The 20,888-nt window shown below is 51.1% G+C and overlaps 1 protein-coding gene across 1 annotated transcript in view; it reads left to right on the top strand.

Annotated features, from left to right (window-relative positions):
- DPP6 (dipeptidyl peptidase like 6) overlaps positions 1-20,888 on the top strand; it is a 772,535-nt gene that overhangs the window by 724,896 nt on the left and 26,751 nt on the right. The window contains exon 17 of the mRNA XM_027101408.1: positions 10,629-10,676. Within this exon, the coding sequence (XP_026957209.1) occupies positions 10,629-10,676 (48 nt within the window). The remainder of the gene's footprint in view (positions 1-10,628; positions 10,677-20,888) is intronic.

Below are 20,888 nucleotides of genomic sequence, written 5' to 3'. Positions count from 1 at the left end.
GCGATGGTGCAGGTGGCACATCATGTAGGGGATCCTGCGCAGGAACCTCCCCGTGCCTGGGAGGCCAGGCTGCCATTCCCTAACCCCAACCAGTCATCTTGCAATGTGACCACCGGGAGAACGGATGTTAACAGCTCCTTGACTATATCGTTATGTGCGAGGCATATTCTAGGCATTTTGCGTGTGTCATCATTTAGTCCTCAGAACAACTCCTGAAGAGGGAGAAACCAAGGACCAGCTAATTACAGTAACCTGCTCACCTCCACTCAGCTAGCCAGTGATGCAGCTAAGATGAACACTGAGGGTTACTGTGCTTTGTAATTAAGAAATATATGTACACAAGAGGCCAAATGGATGGACTGCGCCTGGTGTCAATCCTGGCGACACCACAGGCAGTTCTGTGCCTTGGCTTACTCATCTGTGAAACGGGGATATAGTGCCTACTTCATAGGGTTACTTTAAAGACTGAAGGAGTTACTATGTGGAAAACACTTAAAACAGTGCCTGACACATGGTGATCATGGTGTAATTATGAACTATTGTTGTTGTTGCTATTTTTACTTTTATTATTATTATCACACTGGTGCCACAAAGGAGGGAATGGTCAGAGAAAAGATGTTTGAACTGAGCCTTGAAGGCTATGCAGAGGTTTAGAGGAGACCAGGAGGGCGGGGCATTGCAGAGGGGGGACGAGCAGGCACAAGTGTGTGAGGCAGCGCAGCTTCTCTTCAGAAAAACGAGTTTGGAAGGTGTGTGTTTGGTGATAGGAGATTAGGTCTGAGAAGGTCTTATATTCCATGCTGGGAGTCTCAGCTTTATCCTGTGGGCAATGGCAAGCGACTCAAGGGTGTTAATCAGAAGAGTGCCGAGGTCAGAACTGGTGGGGATCCCTGGGCAGCGCTGAGAACGTTACCATGGCAATGAGAGGGGGCACGAGACGCTTTAGCAGACACAACTGAGGGGACCTACTGAGGAATTGGATGTGGTGGTTTGAGAGAGTGGAGTGTGGAATTATTTCCCTTTAAGAGATGTGATCTGTTTGTTCTACAACCTTGAGTCCAAAAAGAAAAGCAGGACTCTCTGTATCTCAGGTAGTGCCCACCCCTCAGGAGCCTTAGGGGGTCAGCTCCTAGGCACCCCATTACCCCGCAGGCAGGTGGTATCCCCGCCTCAGAGATTCTGCACTGAGAACTGAGGCTCTGCCCTCAGGGCGCACACCCGGTGCTTGGCCAGTCACTCCTGTTTTTATTCAGTGGGCTGACGGTGAGCGGCCAGGGGACAACGGCAGGCAGCCTGGGCAGTGACACAGAGTGGTGGCCAGCAGGGGGCGGAAGCAGGCAGACCAACGGCCCTCCTTAGTTTCCAGCTGGCCTGTGTCGAGATTTGATCAAGTTCAAAAGCAAAGAAGACCTAAAATGTAGCGCATCCTCACTGTGATTACAAAAAGGAGCCTCATTTCTTTGCACGCCGTAATTTGTACACCCAGATAAGTACCATTCTTCTCAGGAAGCTGAGCCGTTTACTCCACTGAGAGGACATTGCTTGGGAGAATTTAGGGTCCTCCTTGGAACATGATCTCCATGTTCCAGGCTCCCAAGGAGTCTACCATTCTTTTCTTTATGATAGGCTGGAATGTTGACAGTTGCTGTAATCACCAAACTTAACAAACTTAAAATACCTTCATTACAAAATTTAGTTCTAAGTAATCTTTTGCACTTTTTAAAAACCAGAGTTAACTTTTAAAACAGGTAATTGGCAACTTTGAGGTTATTCAAGAGAACAGGCCACAGCCTCTGGACTGACTGCACCAACCTCACAGTTTCCCAGGGTATGCATCCTGTCCATGAATGCTTTGTCCTTCGTTTAATCAGCAACTATCCATTGGCCACTTACTATGAATAAGACACTGTACATTTTCCTATGTGGGATACAGAGTTATATAAAATAGGTTCCTAAGCTCCACATATAGTTGAAAAGATAAGACATAGTGTATCACTAATAGTGTATCATTAGAACTCAAATCAGAACTTAATTACGTGGGTTGAAATTCGTCACAGAACTACTGGATCACAATGTCAGCAGATGACGAGAAGTGTTATCACAGTTCTGAGAGACAGGACAATACAGGAGCTGTGGGAGGTGTACTCAGAAGAACCTTGATCCCTCCCTGGCCCAGATCCCAGCTCAGCCACGCACAGGGATGAATGCAACAGCCAGTGTATGTTTCATCAGTTCTCTTGTAGTTTGCCTACTCTCACGAAATTAATAAAACTAAGCTCCTTCCTTCATACTTTGTATTCTGTGAATTACGCTGAACATCTAAACCCTTCACCTAGGGTGATGCATACGGGGCACAAAAGTGTTGCTGTATCTTGAAGGCAGGTAGTTCCTAAAACCTAACACTTCTGTGGATCAACTACCCAAAGATACTAGCTGACTTTGGGGAGCATACAGAGACCCCCTTTTTATGATTGGGATGGTTTCTCTTATTAACATGCCTGTCGTGTGCCCAAAGTGTGACATGTAATTTCTAGAGGAAGAGGTTACATGTGACTGGAAAGGTTAATGTGACATTTTTCACCACCGTTGTGAGCCTGTAAAAACCACCCCCTGATTTCTGTGAACCCCACTGAGTGACGCTACGTACCCTGCTGCATGGGAAATACGACTGCTTTCAAGTGGGCGCGTGAAATGGGGTTGGAGCAAAGACTCAGTGCTGCGGGGCGTGGCAGGGGAACCCCAAACCCCAAGGTTGATGTCCGCCATACGAGGCTTCAAAGTCAAACAGCCACAAAATCCATCTGCTGTGTTGACGAGGAAATCTTGTCTTTGGAACATATTTTAATTACCTGCAGTAGTTCCAGTAGCTCAGCTAGCACCCTGCTTATTGGTATGATAATATCACCTCAACGTATAAAACCCTGTGCATCGGGCATACGTAACTCATGAACTGGCAGATAAAAAGGTCCGGATGCCATGCCCAGCGGGGCCGTGGCCCATCGTCTGCCCTGGCCAGAGCGTTCCTCACGCTCTCGCTGCTGGCCGCTGGTCTTTGAAACCGTCCATCACCACTCGAGAGAGACTCGGGTGGTGACAGCCAGACCGCCCAAGTCTCCGTTGTTTATATACCATGAGTGTAGCTTCTGGTGGAAATGATCTATCACATAAACATCCTCTGAGGATACAGATGAGAGCAGTGAGGGCAAGCACTCTCCGTGTGAACTTTCTTTTATTCTCACGACTTGTTTCTTTTCCAGTTTGTGTCCTTTTTCATTACTTCATTCTCATCTGGAAGTGTCATATCTCTCCATCCGCTCAAGCAGGTGTAAGTTAATGTTCTGAACTGAATGGGACTGGAAACCAGAGACACAAAACTGAATATTTTCTGTTTGCAAGTCTGTTGTGTCATTCAAAGCTTTTCTTTTGGTTATTTGAATTTCTCCCCCATCTGGCAGCAAGGTCTTCACTGACCAAAAGTACCTTGTGTGTTGGTTGTAAATTTGCTTGCTTCAGTGTGGTTATTTTCCCTCTCGGGAACAATATAAACTCAGAAGTCAGATTTTTAACTTGAGCCAGAATAGTCTCTGTCGCTAACCAGAGTTTTTAAAAGGCCAAATGTTGCTTTTATTGCAGTTATGTCTTTGTAAGCAAAGGCTGAGCAAATAGAACTGTTTTCATGCAGTTCTGCATTTCAGTTTGAACAAGGGTATACACCAGCTGAGACACACTTACCTACCAAGGACTTAAGAAATATTATGGGGCTTCCCTGGTGGCACAGTGGTTGAGAGTCCGCCTGCCGACGCAGGGGACATGGGTTCGTGCCCCGGTCCGGGAAGATCCCACATGCCGCGGAGCGGCTGGGCCCGTGAGCCATGGCCGCTGAGCCTGCGCGTCTGGAGCCTGTGCTCCGCAACGGGAGAGGCCACAGCAGTGAGAGGCCTGCGTACCGCAAAAAAGAAAGAAAGAAATATTAGTTAGAAGGGGGCAAAGAGAATCATAATAAATATTTTTATGTCTACATGTATGTGTCCATATGTGCCTGCTCACGCGAATCTAGGAGCGTGTGCATAAGAGTGTGTCCATAGGCGAGCACATAGAGAATCAGGTGTTTAATACAGAACCTAATTGACAGAGGCGTTTACAGTGCCGTAGAGTTATATGCTCTTATTTGAAAGCATATCCTGTATCCTAAGACTAGCCGAAAACATGCAGACGCTGGAAGGTTTGCTGAGAAGGAAGAGAAACGCTGTCCTGCTTCTCCACCCTCACTTTCATCCTGCGCCTCGTTGCCTTCCTCTTCCGGCTGACAACAGCGCCTCCTTCTGGGCACAGGGGTAGAGCATCTCTCCTGCTTGAGGTCCATGTTGCGTCTCGGGGAGGCTCTGATCACAGCATCCTAATCTCTGTGAGTAGGCTACCCCTGTCTCTGGGAGCTGGTGAAGTGAGACAGCGACTCTCCAGCATCCAGCATCGCGTCTGGCACATAATAGGAACCCTGAGTGGTGGTGTCATCGTTTATGCTGCAACCTCTGTTCCTCTTACTAAGAATAGACCTTAGTCACCCTATATTCCACATTTGGGACCCAGAGAAGAAAAGTCGCTTGGCCGGAACCACAAAGCAGCTGGTGGCAGGGCTGGAACCAGAGCAGGGCTCCAGACCACATCCTTAGTCCCGGAGTCAGTGTGCAGATGTCACAACGGTACACCTTCTTCTGGTGACAGTCATCAAAGCCTGCTTTTGTGCGTGGCTGTCTTCCTATACTAGACTCTGAGCTCCCTGACGGCAAATACTTTGTCTGCTTCTGCCTGTGTCCCCTGGACCTGGCACTGTGCCCTGCACGTGGTAGAATCTCAATGCATATTTGTTGAATTGAATTACATGCAAAGTAAGAAGAAACTATGAATAGGAGTTGTCAGAAGAATAGCTGTTAAGCAGAGTGCTGTCAGGTTCTGACCATCCAGCAAACAAAAAGCATGATTTCCCGGATTTGGGCCGTGATAGTCTGTGCCCAGATGATGGGGAGGGAGTGACTTACAGGCAGCAGTGACAAAAGGACAGAAGCTTCCTACTGTTCAAAACGACGCGTTTAATCAGTTAGTTGTTGGCTAGATGCACGTGAGATCGTTTGGAGGAAGAGGAAGAAAAGTAAAGAAAACCAATTTAAAACTTCGGTGGTGAAGCCCTTCCAAAGTCTCATTAGTAAAAGTATGCTTAATTGTTTAAAATGAGTTTGGAGGGCTCCCCGTTAAATGTTGCAAGCTCCCTGAAATCGCGTGTGTGCTGTTCCTGTGTTCAGCACGTTTCTTCTCTTCTTACAGAAATCCTGGGTGACACTAACCCAGGTCTGGTCAAAGTATCACAAAGCCCAAATATTTCACTCTGAATTGGGAATCTCCTGCTTTTTCTTCATTTCTTATAAGAAAGTTTGTTTAGATTTTGGTGTTTTCCTAAATTATCTGCCAGTTTTCAGGAGCTCAAACATCATAGAAGTCTCACAATGATGGGTGATCTTAAAATTCACGCAAAACAGTGGGTCGAGGCCACCTGGGCCAGAGGAGCTCATATGATGGCAGCTTGAGGGGGAGAACCCCGCTTCTGGACCACAATGGCTGTGGACCCAGGGGGCCCAGCTCCCAGAGGAGGGTCTGGATAACTGGATGGGATCAGGTTGTAATCAGTCGATTTAAATCATACATGGGGGCTGCTTTTTAACTTCGTGGCCTCTTTAAATATAGTTTTTATTTGTATTGTGTCTGTTTGGCTATTCTAAAGAATATTCTGTATTAAAATAACAGGGAATGTGGCACAGTTGTGGTGTGGCTCTCAGAGAGAAAGCCACACACAATTCAGATCCTGTAAGTGGAGACAGCTACCCTCGGTGGTTAGAGAAAAGCGGGCTGGGTGCTCAGTATCAGCAGGGAAACAATGACCTGAACTGTAAGACACAGAACATGGGAATGGTCTTAGGGGATCCTTCTTTAGCGGAATTTAACTTTGCTGCCTTGACACATGGTGGCCAAGTATATGCTTGGGAACTCATCCTGCATGAGCTGTTAATCCATTCAGCAAACATTTTGTTCAGGGCAGTGATTCCCAGATTCAGAACAGGCTCTGGGATGACTCAGATCCCCAGCCCAAGGATTCCTCTGTGTGTGTGTGTGTGTGTGTGTGTGTGCACGTGCGTGCGTGCGTGCACGCAGGAGCGATTATGTTTTTTGAAAGTACAATTCAGCATGACAGTTGCTACCATTGGTACTTACGACACTTTTTGAGGCACAGATTAGAAAGAACACAGGAGAAAAGTGTGCAGCAGCATGGTGACGATCTCATTCCTAAATAAGAGAAGAACGAGCAACAACGCGATTTACGTGGACGGTGCACGGGAAAGGGGAGTTTGCAGTCACACACACACGAAATGCAGATGTCACACACGGAAAGTTGTCCAACTCCACTCAAAAGTCGAAAAAGGTAACTTAAAGCAATACCAAGATACAATACTTGCCGATCAGAGCGGTGAAAAAGACAGCACATTTTTTTAAGTTATACCATAGACCTGCACCCACCCTCAGTTAGAGGGCAAGGAGACAGTGTTCACTGGAGTCCAGGGTCTCTGCCTGGGGTGCTAATGCCCTTGTCCCCTGTCTGCCCTCTGGAACCACCCTCCCCTCGTGGGTGACCTGCGCCCCCCCGCCCCTGGAGAGGTTTTCCGGCTCCATTGGCAAAGGCACCAGAGCGGACATGAGCTATGGCTCAGGGTGTTTCAGGAGCCGCTGCGTTTCTGCAGCTCCCTTCTCATTTCCTTTGGCCACAAGTGCAGTATGTTCCAGATGAAGGCTACGCTTTCAGCCCAGATCCTGGAGGAGGACTAGCACAGCCACAGCTGACCATCTACCAGGATGTAACATTAGCAAGGAATAAGCTTCCATTGTTCTAAAGCACTGAGACGTGGGGGTTTTGTGTTTGAAACCACAAGCTTATTTAGTGAAAACCAGCTATAAAACCTTTTTAACACAGCAGTTGCAATGCCAGTAACTAGCTTAACCAACACAGTCTTCCCTGTGTGTGAAGATGTATGTTAGAGGGACTTCTGCAACAGTGTTTATGGCAATGAAAAAACAAAAGGAAGCCACCTAAATATCCATCAGTAGGGAGTGGACCAAAGAAATACGGTATATCCACGTAATGGAATACTATACGTCTGCTAAAAACGAAGGTTTACAGATTGTGAAAACTATCTACATCATTGTATATTACAGTATTTACCATTCTGCAACTTGTTGTTTCCATGCAACGTGGTATTTTTCATACTTGCCCGTGTTGATGGGTGTCTGTCTACTCGTTTCACGTGCTCTGTGATCTTCCACTGGGTGAACAGACAGACTGCATTTAAGTCATCCCCTCCCCTGCCCATGGCTAGCTCGGCACTTGTAGCTCAGACATAGCTGCTGTTGAGAACGATCTGCTGCGTGCTTGCCTCTTTGTGTCCGTGTGCAGGGCTCGCTCTGAGATGTGGTCCAGGGATGGGACTGTCTGGTGGTGTCAGGGATCTTCAGGTTTCACAGCCGTTGCTCAGTTGTTCTCCACAGTGGCTGTGTTTACTCATCCTGTGGGCATTTGGCTTCATTCTCTTGCTATTGTCAGACTGGATATTAAGACAATATAAAAGATGTTACACTGAGGTATGCTATTTTATACTGTGTGTGGCATATATGTTATTGTGAACACATACCATGCGGCAAAAATATCTTTTAAATATGCAGAGAAATAATAAATACTAACTCCAAGATAACAGTTACCTCTGGAAAGGGAGCAGACTGAGATTAGGGCAGGGCACACAGGTGACGTCAAAAATCTGTGTATTATGTTTTATTTTTCAAAAGTAAGGCAATATGGTATAACCTTAAGGTCTGATAAAGCTGCATATTTACATGAAAGGTTTTTTATAGTTTTTATTTGTATGTTTAAAATAATTGCTTATGTGTAAATTTGACCACTTATATGCAGAGAAACATTTTAGGACATTTTAGAAACATTTAGGTTACTTCTGGAAAGTGGGGTGAGATGGGTCTTTTACTTGTCACTTTATTCCTTTTTGTAGTTTTCGAAATTTTTTAGAAACATATATCAAGTTTATGGATTTAAAAATAAGAAGGGACTAATCCAGGCTCAGCAACTTTCTTATTGTATGGCTGAGACAAAAAACACAGAGCTCTTGAAACCTGTGTTTTCTCGTCTGTAAAATATGGTTAGAAGCACCTGCTTTGTAGAGCTGGTGTGAGGATTAGAAATTATTCATATACACACCTAGCAGAGTGCCTTTTACATAGTAGGCACTAAATAAATAATAATTGTTTACATTATTAATAAGAATGGAGGATGTGCTCTGTTTGCAAATTTACTCACCCTGAAATGTGCAGAGAAAAGAGATGCAGGTTCTTTATTTCTCAGTAACTGATCTGTTCTTCCACATGAGTGCCCCATGGGGAAATGGATCTTTGAGCCAGAAAACTTAGTTTGACTCAATAATTTAAACCCACAGCCAATGCTTAGATCCCCTTCAGTGAGTGTTGTCCCTTTAGGTTAAATGCACAGAGTCTCCCATCACCGCTCGCCCTCCCCGTCCCTGGCTCAAGGGTGCCAGATTTAGCAAATAAAAACACAGGACACCCAGTAACACAAAATTTCAGGTAAACAACAAATGGATTTTTAGTAGTAAGTCCCAATACTGCATGGGACATATTTATACCGAAGAATATATATTGTCTATCTGAAATTCAAATATAACTGGCTAAGCTGCATTCTGTTTGGGCAATCCTATCTATGGGTGAATGGGGGAGGGCCACATGGTCGGGGAGACGAGGCCTCGGACCTCCCGGACTTCGGATGTGCACTGCATAGTGTCTGGGCCCAGTCCCAGGTAGCGGACAGGCTTCAGGTCCACGGCTGCTGTGACCGCAGTCTGTCTCTCAGCTCAGCCAGGCCGGGGGGTGCTCCCGGGCCGGACCAGCCCATCTTGCCTTTCCATGGTACCTCGGACTGCACTGCTTTTCTGCCACATTCTCTCGGGACACAGGACTAGGATGTCCCCTCAGCAGCCCCTGTGGGGTGGGCTCTGAGCCTCACTGTGGTGAGATCCATGGCCAGTACCCTGGCTCTCAACTCAGCCGCTTGTCACGTGGCCCCTTGGAAGCAGGCAGGAAGTTTTGATGATTCCCGGGAAGCTGCCCACATAGTACGAATCCCCAGCTTAGGTGCAGCCGCCCCTGGGAGTTCATAGCGTCCCAGAGACCCCAGCCTGAGGCAGAGGAAAAGCAGCCCCAGGGCCTGCAGCTCCCAGAGCACGTCCATCTTTCTCTGCACACCTGCCCTCCGCCAGCCTTCACTTCCTGTCTGTCTCCTTCCTCCCAAGTGCACCAGGGCGGAAGGGGCAGCCTCCCCTGCTCCGTCCTGTGTGTTCTGTGATCATTCATTCGGCACTCGCTCCACGAATATGTAATCGAGCCCCACCTATGTTCCAAACGGTATTCTAGATGCTGGAAATAATGGCAGTAAAGACAGACTTCCAGAATTTGTTCACATAAATTCTAGAGCTTGCATTCTGGGGCAGTTGAAAGGGCCAATGAACAAATACTGAAAATGCATACCAGAGGGTCCTGCCGTTAGGTATGGGCGGCGCCCTGTGAAGACCAGGCAGCAGGGGCAGGTGGAAGCTGGGCCGATGGTCGTGGAGGGGTCTCTTCCAGTAAGTGGTGGGAGGAAGCGTGTGAGCAGAGACTTAATGAAGACAAAGACAAGCTGCGCCAGTGTCTGGGGACGGAGACTTCAGGCAGAGAGAACAGTAGGCCCGGTGGGAACAAGCTTGGTGTCCGTCACATCCCACGGGAAGGCCCGCCCCGGACGCACAGAAGGAGCGCAGAGAAGGGGCAGAGATGAAGTTAGAAAAACCCACACCTGCCTCTTAATACACCTTCAGAATAGCTGAAAAGTAATTTACAAAGCCTTTTTCTCTTTCTGGACCCTCCTTTTGCTAAAGAGAATAATGAAGTCGACCTAAGACTTGACCCACAGCTGGCCAGGCCCCCTTCTCACCCCAGGGCTGCAGCTTCAGGACAGCCTTGGAGCTGGAAGCTGCGAGCTACGTCATCAGGGAAAACTGAAACGCAGATGAACATTTGCAAAATTAGGCCGTTACACTAGTGAGTTTTTACCAAGCGTTACAGGAGAGCAGTGGAGGTGATGGCTTCCTCTGGGAGGGGCCAGCAAGGCAGCTTGGAAAGGTGACTTAGGACTGAGTCTGCAGTGATTGACCAGAACTCCATGAAGACAACGTGGAATTGGGTCTGGACAGTCAGGATGAGGTTATAAGGGTATAGGTGTTTTATGTCCTTACGATAATCTAAAACACACACACTTTCCGTTGGGTTCATTGTAATTGACGCGGACACAAAGCTAGGAAGACGTGCCTGTAACACCCAGGGCCCGGCCTCTGCCGTCGTCCATGGCTGCTGACTCTTCCGCAGAGCTGGGCGCCCCAGAGCCCCCGGTGAGCACCTGGTAACAAAGGCTTGGTTCTCTTTTGCTCTCCACGAAACTCACGACCCCCTTTTTGTTTCTCTGCCCACTGCAGGTCCTGGGGTCCCCACGGTGACCGTGCACAACACGACAGATAAGAAAAGTAAGTGCTTTTGGTCTTTCCTTAACTCTTCCTGCGGCTCGGGAGGAAAGAAGCAGAAAAGCTTTATGAGATAATCTGCGCAGAGTTTCTTTTGGAAGCCAAGATGGCTCATGTCCTAGCACTTCAGAATGAAGCCCGCGGTCGCCAACACTGATTCGATGGGATGGAAGTGTAGGTGCGGGCCTCCCAGCCAGAAGGTCCCGCAGCTCCACCAGTGCCGAGGCCTGGAGGCCACCGCAGGGCGTGCCGGCCTTGCCTGCTACATCTGGGCAAAGCCCCAGCCGCACGGATATGCGCGTCCAGCCCTGGGATCTGGAGCCGGGCCTGCCCAAGTCCTCCCCCTTCTGAGAATCTCCCCACAGGGCCGAGGAGCCACCTGTCTCCGTTGGCTCTGGGGGCATTTTCATGGCACACGGGGCACCTCACGTCCTTGCCACTGCAGGGACGGAACTTTCCAGAGAGTCTCGAGGACCCCACACATGTTGGGGGTGACGTGCACATGTATATTTATACGAAAAATTGGAACTGATGTGTGCAGTCCCAGGCAGACCGTCGGGAAAGCTGAGAAGTAGAGAACTTGACCTTTCTCGACCTTCCTCTGCCCTAATCCACGAGGAATCCTAGGCCTTTACAGTCCCACCTCTCCTTCCCACGGTTGCCACCACCCAGGTGCCACCTTCCCTGCAGGACCCTGCTCAGCATTCTACCTTCATGCACGGAGTCAAAGCTCGTAGCAGTTTTTGTAATTCCCTCAGGAAGCCACTGTGGCTCCTATCTCGATGGCAGGGTTACAGGCCCCAAGGAGAGATGGTTAGGGGGAAAGTTCTGAAAAAGAGATCTCCAGCAGCATATTAATCACTGGGTAAAAATGGTTAAAGTGTTCAAACATCGATAAAATAGATTTATTTAGAGACAGTGTTTAGAAAAAAATCCAAAATGATAATATTCTTAAAACTATCAAATAGAGCTTCCCTGGTGGCGCAGCGGTTGAGAGTCCGCCTGCCGATGCAGGGGACACGGGTTCGTACCCCAGTCCGGGAAGATCCCACATGCCGCGGAGCGGCTGGGCCCGTGAGCCATGGCCATTGAGCCTGTGCGTCCGGAGCCTGTGCTCCACAACAGGAGAGGCCACAACAGTGAGAGGCCCGCGTACCACACACACACAAAAAAAACTATCAAATAATTATCAGGAATTCAGAATTAAAGATAATAATATAATCACAAGTACATAATTAAATCATTTAAATGGAAAGAAAAAAAAGCCAAAGAACGGATGTCAGAATGGATACAAAGCCCACTCAAAACACTTGCACGGCATCAGAGGGAGGCAGGCTGAGAGGGAGCTGCTTCTCCTCCTCAGAGAAGGGGTGAGTCTACAGGGGGAAGAGATGTGCCTGGCCCCAGCCACTTCTCCAGCGTGGTCTACAGTGGGGGACCATTCTAGGAGGCTGAGAGATTCGGGGGTCTGGCCATAGTCAAGTGATTGCACTACAGTGACTACATGACAGTGACTGCAGTACAGTGACTGCAGTACAGTGACTGCACCACAGTGACTACAGTACAGTGACTACAGTACAGTGACTGCACCACAGTGACTACAGTACACTGACTGCACGACAGTGACTACATTACAGTGACTACAGCACAGTGACTGCATCACAATGACTACAGTGCAGTGACTGCAGTACAGTAAGTACAGTACAGTAACTACACTACAGTAACTGCACCACAGTGACTACAGTACAATGACTACAAGACAGTGACTGCAGTACAGTGACTGCAGTCCAGTGACTGCAGTACAGTGACTGCATGACAGTGACTACAGTCCAGTGACTGCAGTACAGTGCACGACAGTGACTAAAGTAGAGTGACTGCACGACAGTGACTACAGAACAGTGACTGCAGTCCAGTGACTGTACCACAGTGACTACAGTACAGTGACTACAGTCCAGTGACTGCATTACAGTGACTACAGTCCAGTGACTGCATGACAGTGACTACAGTACAGTGACTGCACAACAGTGACTACAGTCCAGTGACTGCAGTCCAGTGACTGCACCACAATGACTACAGTACAGTGACTGCAGTGCAGTGACTGCACCACAGTGACTACAGTACAGTGACTGCCCCACAGTGATATGAGAGGTCGCTACTGGGGAAGCTAAGGTTAGGGAGCACAGAACTCAATGCACTATTTTTGAAGCTTCCTGCGAATCCATAATTTAAAAAGTAGATGTAACTCTGCTTAAGAATGCCATTCAGTTAAATACTTTTACTTCTTTGGAGGGTCCTATTATTTTTCTATCCAAGTCAATGGGTTAATACCTACCTTTTCAGAATGGATTTTGCTTTTAGTCATGTTCAGGCCTGGATGTGATGACACCATTAGGGGTCCTGAGGGTCAGGACCGTGAAAAGTTCCCAACGCCCCCTCCTCCCTCCCCCCACCGCCTTGCCGTTCCCATGGTGCTGGGTAGTCACCATCGCTTTCCTAAGGCTCGGGTGTGAGCGAAAATGAAGCAGATTTGTATCTTAGATATACGGAATGGCATCGACACAACATTTTATTTATTCTATTTATAAAATAATGTATGGGGGGTGCAGTGCCTCTAAAAGAGAGTTCTGAGGTATTTTACTGATTCTACTCGGGAAGCCAAACGACCAGTTATTTTCATGTTTGGTTGACTAGCTGCATTAACCAGTCATCCCAACCACCATGGACAGACTGGAGGTTGTAGGTCATCGTCCATATTCTATTGTGGTGCTCCTGACACAGCAGGTATTTTTAAGCATTTTACTGTTGCATTTGAGCTGTCACTCTTGTGACTGATTCCCAGAGGCAAAGAGAGAGGGCCCAGGGAATAAGAAATAAAAAGCACTTTGCACACGGGGTGAGGTTGGCTCTGCAGTCGGTGTCCCATTCGTCTCTGAAATTTAACAGAGAACCTGGAGATGACACCGTCGTGCTTCATCTCAGCCACGTGCTGCTTGATGGGACACTGGACAGCATTTACGTCCCGTGCTGATGTGTCGAATCTTTTCTGTCACCTTTGTTGTATAAGCCTGTGCATGTGGTTACATTTGAGCTCGGTTTTCCTGCAGCCTAATGCAAACTCAGAAGATGTTTCACTCTGACTTTCCCTGTTTCTGCGTTTATAGTTCTTGGTATAGCTCAGAATTGGTCAGACTTTTGACTTAAGCCACAAAATTAAGTTGGAAAAGGCATGATCTCAATGTGGCTGCTGCTGTGGTGCCCACCACCCAAGAGAATAGGGGTGTTTCGTTCAGTGTCTGATGTGTGTTCTGAGATGGCAGTTTGAGGGGCTCCAGAAAGACCCCCTGGAGTACCTACTTCTCCCCGTCCAGCAGATGCCTGAAATACTCCTATTGTGTATTCATTCCCGTGAGTGTGGACATCACACCTGCACAAAGGCTTCTTTTAAAATATAAAAATCTCTTAGATCGGGCTTCCCTGGTGGCGTAGTGGTTGGGAGTCCGCCTGCCGATGTGGGGGACGCAGGTTTGTGCCCTGGTCTGGGAGGATCCCACATGCCGCGGAGCGGCTGGGTCCGTGAGCCGTGGCCACTGGGCCTGCGCGTCCGGAGTCTGTGCTCCGCAGCGGGAGGCGCCGCGGTGGTGGGAGGCCCGCGTACCACAAGAAGAAAAAAAAATCTCTTAGATCATTTGGGATCACGTTTGGCTACGTGTAACAGAAAACTCAAGATAGCAGTTGCTGAAACTGGATGGAAGACGTGTTGCTTTGTGATGCACAGTGGCATCGTGTCTGCATCCCGGGCTGGAAGACAGGAGGGCGGGTGAAGCACAGGGTGGTTCCTGTAACTGAGCGCCTCAGGCTGTCTCCCCACAGGGGCTGCCGACACTCTGCTTCCATCTAAAGGTCACAGCTTGGCCGCGTGTCCACCAGGCTGCCAAGGATGCTGGGAAATGTCTTTTATTTGGGCTCCCCGCACCTAGAAAAAGAGAAGCTGTGTGTCTGGGAAGGGGGAGAAACTGATGAGTTAGCAGTCAGTATCACAGGACGTAAAAAGGAGAGGGAATCTAGGAGGCCTGTCCCTGAAAGGAGTGACCTAGTGGGTAAGTATGGGCCATTCTTGGGTAGATTACTTTGGTCTGACCATGAAGGCCCTTTCCAGACAGGTGTGGTCAATGCCGGGGAGGCTCATAGAAGGGGGGTGACCCCACCAAGGAAGATTCTCTGACTGTGGCTGTGAGCACCAGGGCCCAGCATGGAACCATAAGGACAGGGGGACCAAACGGCCGGGAGCGGGGCTGGTTGTAGAGGTGTTAAGACCTGACCCTACACTGGGAGAGCTTAGCATTGCTTAGGACATAAAAGACATAAAGATGAAGGACAGAAAATGTAATAATAAACACAAACATCTAGGAGAAACCATAAAGACTTACATGTTCATTAGTGCCTGATTTGAGCAGTGGTTTGAGTTCTGGGTCTTCCTCAAACCCAGAGACAAGGTCCCGGAAGACCTGAAAAAAGAGCCCAGCTTTGATCTAAGGCTTCAGAGAAAATGGGTCACAGGGGCTTTCAAATTTGGTAGGGATTTGAGATTTAGGTTATTTCTGTGATTTTGTAAATTGTCTTCATTTTCCCCACACTCCTGTGGGAAGCAGAACTGGTTTCCGGAGACATCTCAGTGGAAAGTTGGCAGGTGATGCCGGAGAATAGGTTTCCTGTTGCCCTTCATGGCACCAGCCCCAAACGCAGAAACGCAGGGACGAAGGGTCGGCCGCTCGCGGGAGACCACACCGCTGCCTCCCTCCCCAGCAGGGTCTCCCCGGCCCCCTCCCCAGTTTCACCCAAGCCTGGCCCTCCGTCTGCGTTTGACTCTGACCTGTTCTCTTCGGGGGCCGCGTCCCCAGACTTGTGCTCCACAGCTCCTTCATCCCATATCTGTCTTCAGCTGCAGCCCACCGCCTGCTGCCCCGACCCTGCCAGGTAGGCTCCTGACTCCCCCCCAGGCACACCTGGCAGGTGCATTCAGACAGCTTTGATGCGCTAGCAAGTGTCTGGTAATTGAGTGTTTCCCAGACTTGAATAATAAGCAGACCCTATATAAAGGGGAGAAAGTAAGACTTCTGATACTATGTCTGCGGACCCCAATTTAAGAACTCGGCTTAAACTAACGTCTTATTTCCTAAGAAATGCATTTCAATCCTAAACAGGTGCGGCAAAAGAGAGGTTTTATATTTTTAATCAGCAAAAGAATTGAACTTTTGCTTATCATTCAAATGACCCAAAACAATTAATTCTCAGGTAACAAGTGGTCTTCTGTCGGAATGGTGGGCAGACACATGACAAGGGATGGTTTACTTGTTGACGATACCGGGAGCTGTGAGATGCTGCACACCCCGTTGCTCGTGGCAGAATAGAAGGGAAACCTGTTCTGTGCTGGGAGTCAGAGACTTCAGAGTGAAGACAGTGTTGACGGCGAGTCCAGCCTCTTTCTTTTAAAGACTGGAGCTCAGAGACCGCGAGAGATGCAGTGTCCGCTCCACTCCTCACGGCTCTCGGGGTGCGTCCTGTACTTACTCCCTGTTGACTGTGTTCTGCAAAGACTGTGCACGTTGGTCCTACCTGGTTGTTGGAGCTCAGCTGAGCATCCCTCCTGGCTGCCCCCGTCTGGGAATAACCCGTAATCACCACCCCTGTGCATGTAGTAGATGCCAGACCCAAGGCCTGGATCTCACCTGTCACCCCACGTCCAAGGGCTCCATCCCCACGGTTCCCGTCGGATGGTGCGTGACAGAGCGCGTTTACCCACGTCCCCTTGCTCCCTCCCTCTCCTGACCCCGTGAGGAAGACCTCACAGGCAGCATAGGCTCTGCTCCCCTGAAAAGACAGCCCAGGTTCAAGCTGCAAGAATACTGACAGCTAAGACTGTTTCTTCTGGAATTCTTACTGTTCAAGAGCAAATACTCTCAAAAAGAGGAGAAAGTGAGAAGAAATTTTTAAAAAGAGAGAAAGAGGAAGGAAGGGAGGGAGGAAAGGAGAACAGCAAAACGTCACAAAGTTAACCTACGAGTGGGCTCAGGTTTTTAAAAAGACTTTTCAAATGTTTAGTTTCTTCCGTTCCCTCTGTCTGCCCATGAGTGGCATATGCCCACCAGGTGCCAGTCGCAGGGGTGGGACAGGAAGGCCGTGTGACTCGCACATGGTGACTAGGGCAGGACCCCGTGCCTCGGCCCCCGCCCTGCGCCGTTCCCTGTGCTGTGCCGGAAGCTGACACCACAGGAGAGGCCTGGGGCCGCCTGGAAAATAAGAATTGAAGGCTGCAGGTCCCGACAGCGTGTCAAACCCAGAGTCCAGCCCGCGGGCCTTGGCGGCGGGGAGGCAGCCGGGGATTCTTCTGTGTGTTTAACTTCTGGTGTGTCTGGCGTCGGCTCCGGAGCCTCCCTGCCATCTCATCTCCAGCTGCGCCACCACAGAACACAGTGCCCTCAGGTTTTGGTTTGTCTGTCGAACTGGGTGGGCCCCTCTCGGGTGAGGGGCGGAGCCGGTGCCCCCAGACCCTGGGCCCGTCCGAGCCTTGGGGCTCCTCTGCTGGGCTCGGATCCACGTGCGTCACGTGCAGGACCACACGGCTCACTGAGCAGCCCTCGGGCCTCAGGTGCGTTTCACATGGGCTGTGCTCTTCGAGGCTGAAAAGGCCGTGGAAACGCTCCAGGAGCATCACAGAGGCAAGCGGTGGGCTCTCCATCCCCCCGGCTGGCCCTGCCTGCAAGAGCCGTCCTGTGAGTCTCGGGCTCCGAGAGGGCACGCCCTGTGCCTGTGCTGCCCGAGGCTGCGTCGTGAGCATCTCCTGGAAACAGGACCTGGAGAAAGGCTGGAGGCCTCAGGAGTGGTGGTGACAGCGACCGCGACCTCAGGCAGGTTACAGAGCTGGCTTGGGGCCAGCGCTGCTGCGGACACTCTGTGTGTTTCCACTCATCCCACCCCACCACAGCCCGTGAGGCAGGAGCTCTCACTACCCCCGTTATTCATGAGGAAAACCGAGGGCGAGGAGTGCACCTGAAGTGGCCTCAGCTGGAAAGCGCTGGGGCACAGCCCGTCCCTCCCCTCGGAGCACCGAGCAGCTCAGCCTGCGGCCAGCGCGGCCGGGGGCTACTCAGGCTTAGTGGCTCCATCCTGCGCCTGCCCTGAGACGGACCAAGGATCCTTTGCTCTGGGATGAACCCCGCTCAGCCCCGGTGTGCAGCCTCGGGGAGGATTCTGGGGTCGGCAGGACCGAGCCCTTGAACTGCACCCCGAATGCTTAATCCCCGTCAGTACCGCATCCACCCCTTTTATTTAACATAACCAAGTAACCGCCTAATACCGAGGACCAGCCTGCCTGAGGCTTCCCGGACAGTACTGAGCGCGAGCTTCACAGCAAGTTACCTGAGATCACATGGCCACGACCAGGCCAGACCTCGGTTCATGTGACCCTAAGCACAGCGTCCCACACCCGGGCCCCAGGAGCCCAAGGCCTTTGCTTTGCTGTCACCTGAGAGATGTGCTCACAACCGCAGCATCCCTGATCACTGCTCCAGAGGCAACCCCGGTTGAATCTGACGCAGCGCTGAGTCCCTGATGGTGTTTGGGCCCGGCAAGCAGAGTACAGAGCTACCTCAAGTCGGGAGGGCAGGTCCCACCGGCGTGCAGATCGGAGGCAGGACGTGAGGCCACCTGCCCGCAGCCCAGTGGCCCGCAGGTGATCGGGCTCTTGGGGAGGTGGCCTTTGGGCAAACTGTGGAAAGCCTGGACGTCCAGCTGTGTATGGCCCACGTGGTGGGACAGTGACAGGCAAACAGAAGCCGGGGGAACACAGCTCGGCAGGCGGCAGACGGGCCCCGAAGGTCCGGTCAGGGTCGGACGGCAGCGATCGTTCCCTGGATCCCAGCCCTGCTCTGAAATTCGAAATTACTGTTTCGGAAGTCTTTGTCTTTCCTCCTCCTCTGCTCCCGACCCCAGAGCCACCCGGGGAATATTGGACTTCTTTCCCTTTAGAAAATCTTATCTGCAGACAGAGCCTGCGGTGTCACAGATGTGACTCTGAATTATTTAGAAGCTGTTTCCTTAAGAACGTAATTATGGTCGGGACCAGAGCACACTCCTCAGGTGCTGGCATAGGAAAACCGGCACAGTCGCTGCATTAATAGTTGCTGGCTTCAGTGTGAGTGTGAGGGGGGTGTGAGCTCAGCGTGCGGACACAATTCAGGTGCAGAGGCCTGCGAGCACCACACGCCTCCCTGCCCGGCACAGCCCGCGGGATAGAGTGCCGCAGGCGGTTTCAGCGTGGTCTGTGTCCCGGCAGCGCCCGCAGTGTCGTGGCAGCTGCTCACAGACCCCAAGTTACCGGGGCGCCCGGTGTACCTCCTTCACCAGAACTCCTAGACAGGGCCTCTCCTTCCCACTCCCTTCGGTCGGGTTTTTACACAGAAGCAAAACCAACTCGCACGGCCGGCTGGCATCATAGGCGTTCTTCTTTGAGATTGTCCCAGACACAGGCTGTTTGGTGTCTGTCCCCTTTCTCACTCGGTTCTCTCTGCCTGGGAGACCCCCCTGCCATCTTCCTCCGAGGGCCCACCCAGGGGATGTCACCTGTGCTGTCAGGCACGTGGCAAGCAGGTAGGATGGGGGGATGCCAGGAGGTGCCAGCCAGCGTGTGCCCGTCTCGGTCAAGGCCTCCGCTGTGTCTGGAAAGTCCTCCGGGTCCGCAGCTCCCCCCCGCCACACACACACTGGCAGCCCTTCTGGAGGGACAGGTGACGATCGGGTTTACAGACGGCTCGCTCTAGGCCAAAACACGGCAGGTTTGGGGGCGAGCTGGTGTTTGGCTGACAGAGTGCGGAGCGAGCAAAGCACATGGTGCCTTCTGCCCCTCAGGGCACCTGCCTCGGCGTCCCTGGGACGCTGGAGGGCCGGCAGGTCCACGGCTCTGTGCCCTTTCCTGAGTTGGGATGTAGTTGATGGGGTGGGAGCCACGCACGGCCCTTCTCACCAAGCCCACCCGCCTGCCGGCACGGTGCCCACACCACGAATGCACTTACATCACCCTGCTTCCAGGTTGCTTAGAATCTGGCTGGAGAGAGAGACACGGCAAAGAGAACAATTACCACCCAAACTGTGTGGCTTAACAACTGGACGTTGGGAGCTGGAGAACACAGTCTCCAGGTGAGATGGGGGTCTGGAGGGCGTCCGTGCCAGCCTCAGGCCGGGGTCCAGTCTGAGCCGTGCAGCCCCGGGGTGGGCAGGCCGCGTCTGCGATGCTGCAGCCACTGAGCAGGGAGGACGGGGCCCTGATGCTGCCGGGACAGGTGCACAAGAGGAAGCTGTCCGAAACACGCCGGGAAGGGCCCGGAAAAACCCGGCGGGCGGCCAGACTCAAGTAATCTGCAATCTGCATGCAGTCCCCGCCCTCCCGCTCCCCTCAGAAACACGAGAGGGGGGCGGGCGGCTCTTCTCTCCTCTGGCTCGGCTGCTCATTGGCTTCCAGTTGATTCTGGTCATTCGTGTCCCCAAGTCCGGCCAAGTGGCAATTCCTCCAAGGCCCAGAGCCAGCAGAGTCTCAGAACGGCCGCGGTCACCACCGCTCGGCGTCTGCCCGCTGGGGCACAGCCGGGGAGCAGCCGTCATCAGCTGCCCTGGTTCTTGCAGGCTCCACGTGCCCAGATCTGATAATAGCTGATTCCACCAAACGTGAGAGGGGCTCACATCTGATTGAGGAGTGGCCGTTTGCATGCTTCAGACTGCAGGTCCCCACGGCCCCGGTGTCAAAAGAAGAACCCTTCGGGAAGAGGCCGGTCTTTTCTTATTTCCTCTGCCGTGCTTCTGCCGTCTCTGAATGCAATTATGGGAACAAATAAAATGGCTTAACTCAGCTCCCCTGTGGGACAGCCAGCTCTCTGTTGATAAAACCAGTTGTGTGGGCAATCATTAAATGAGAAATCTAATATTTAACTAAATTTAATAGTCTGTTGCTTTGGCGCCTTTCTGTGAGGGGTGGCATTTCAGTACAGAGGGACTAGCTAGTCCTGCAGAGGCCGTGTGTGGTTAGGATGACCGTGTGCGGTCAGGACGACCATGTGCGGTCAGGACGACCGTGTGCGGTTAGGTCAACCGTGTGTGGTCAGGACAACCGTGTGTGGTCAGGTCAACCGTGTGCGGTCAGGACGACCGTGTGAGGTTAGAACGCCG

This window comes from Aethalodelphis obliquidens, unplaced genomic scaffold (genome assembly GCF_003676395.1).
Source record: "Aethalodelphis obliquidens isolate GAN/ISIS:26980383/991018 unplaced genomic scaffold, ASM367639v1 scaffold5, whole genome shotgun sequence".
Classification (NCBI taxonomy): Eukaryota; Metazoa; Chordata; class Mammalia; order Artiodactyla; family Delphinidae; genus Aethalodelphis; species Aethalodelphis obliquidens.
This window is presented reverse-complemented; position numbering and strand designations above follow the sequence as displayed.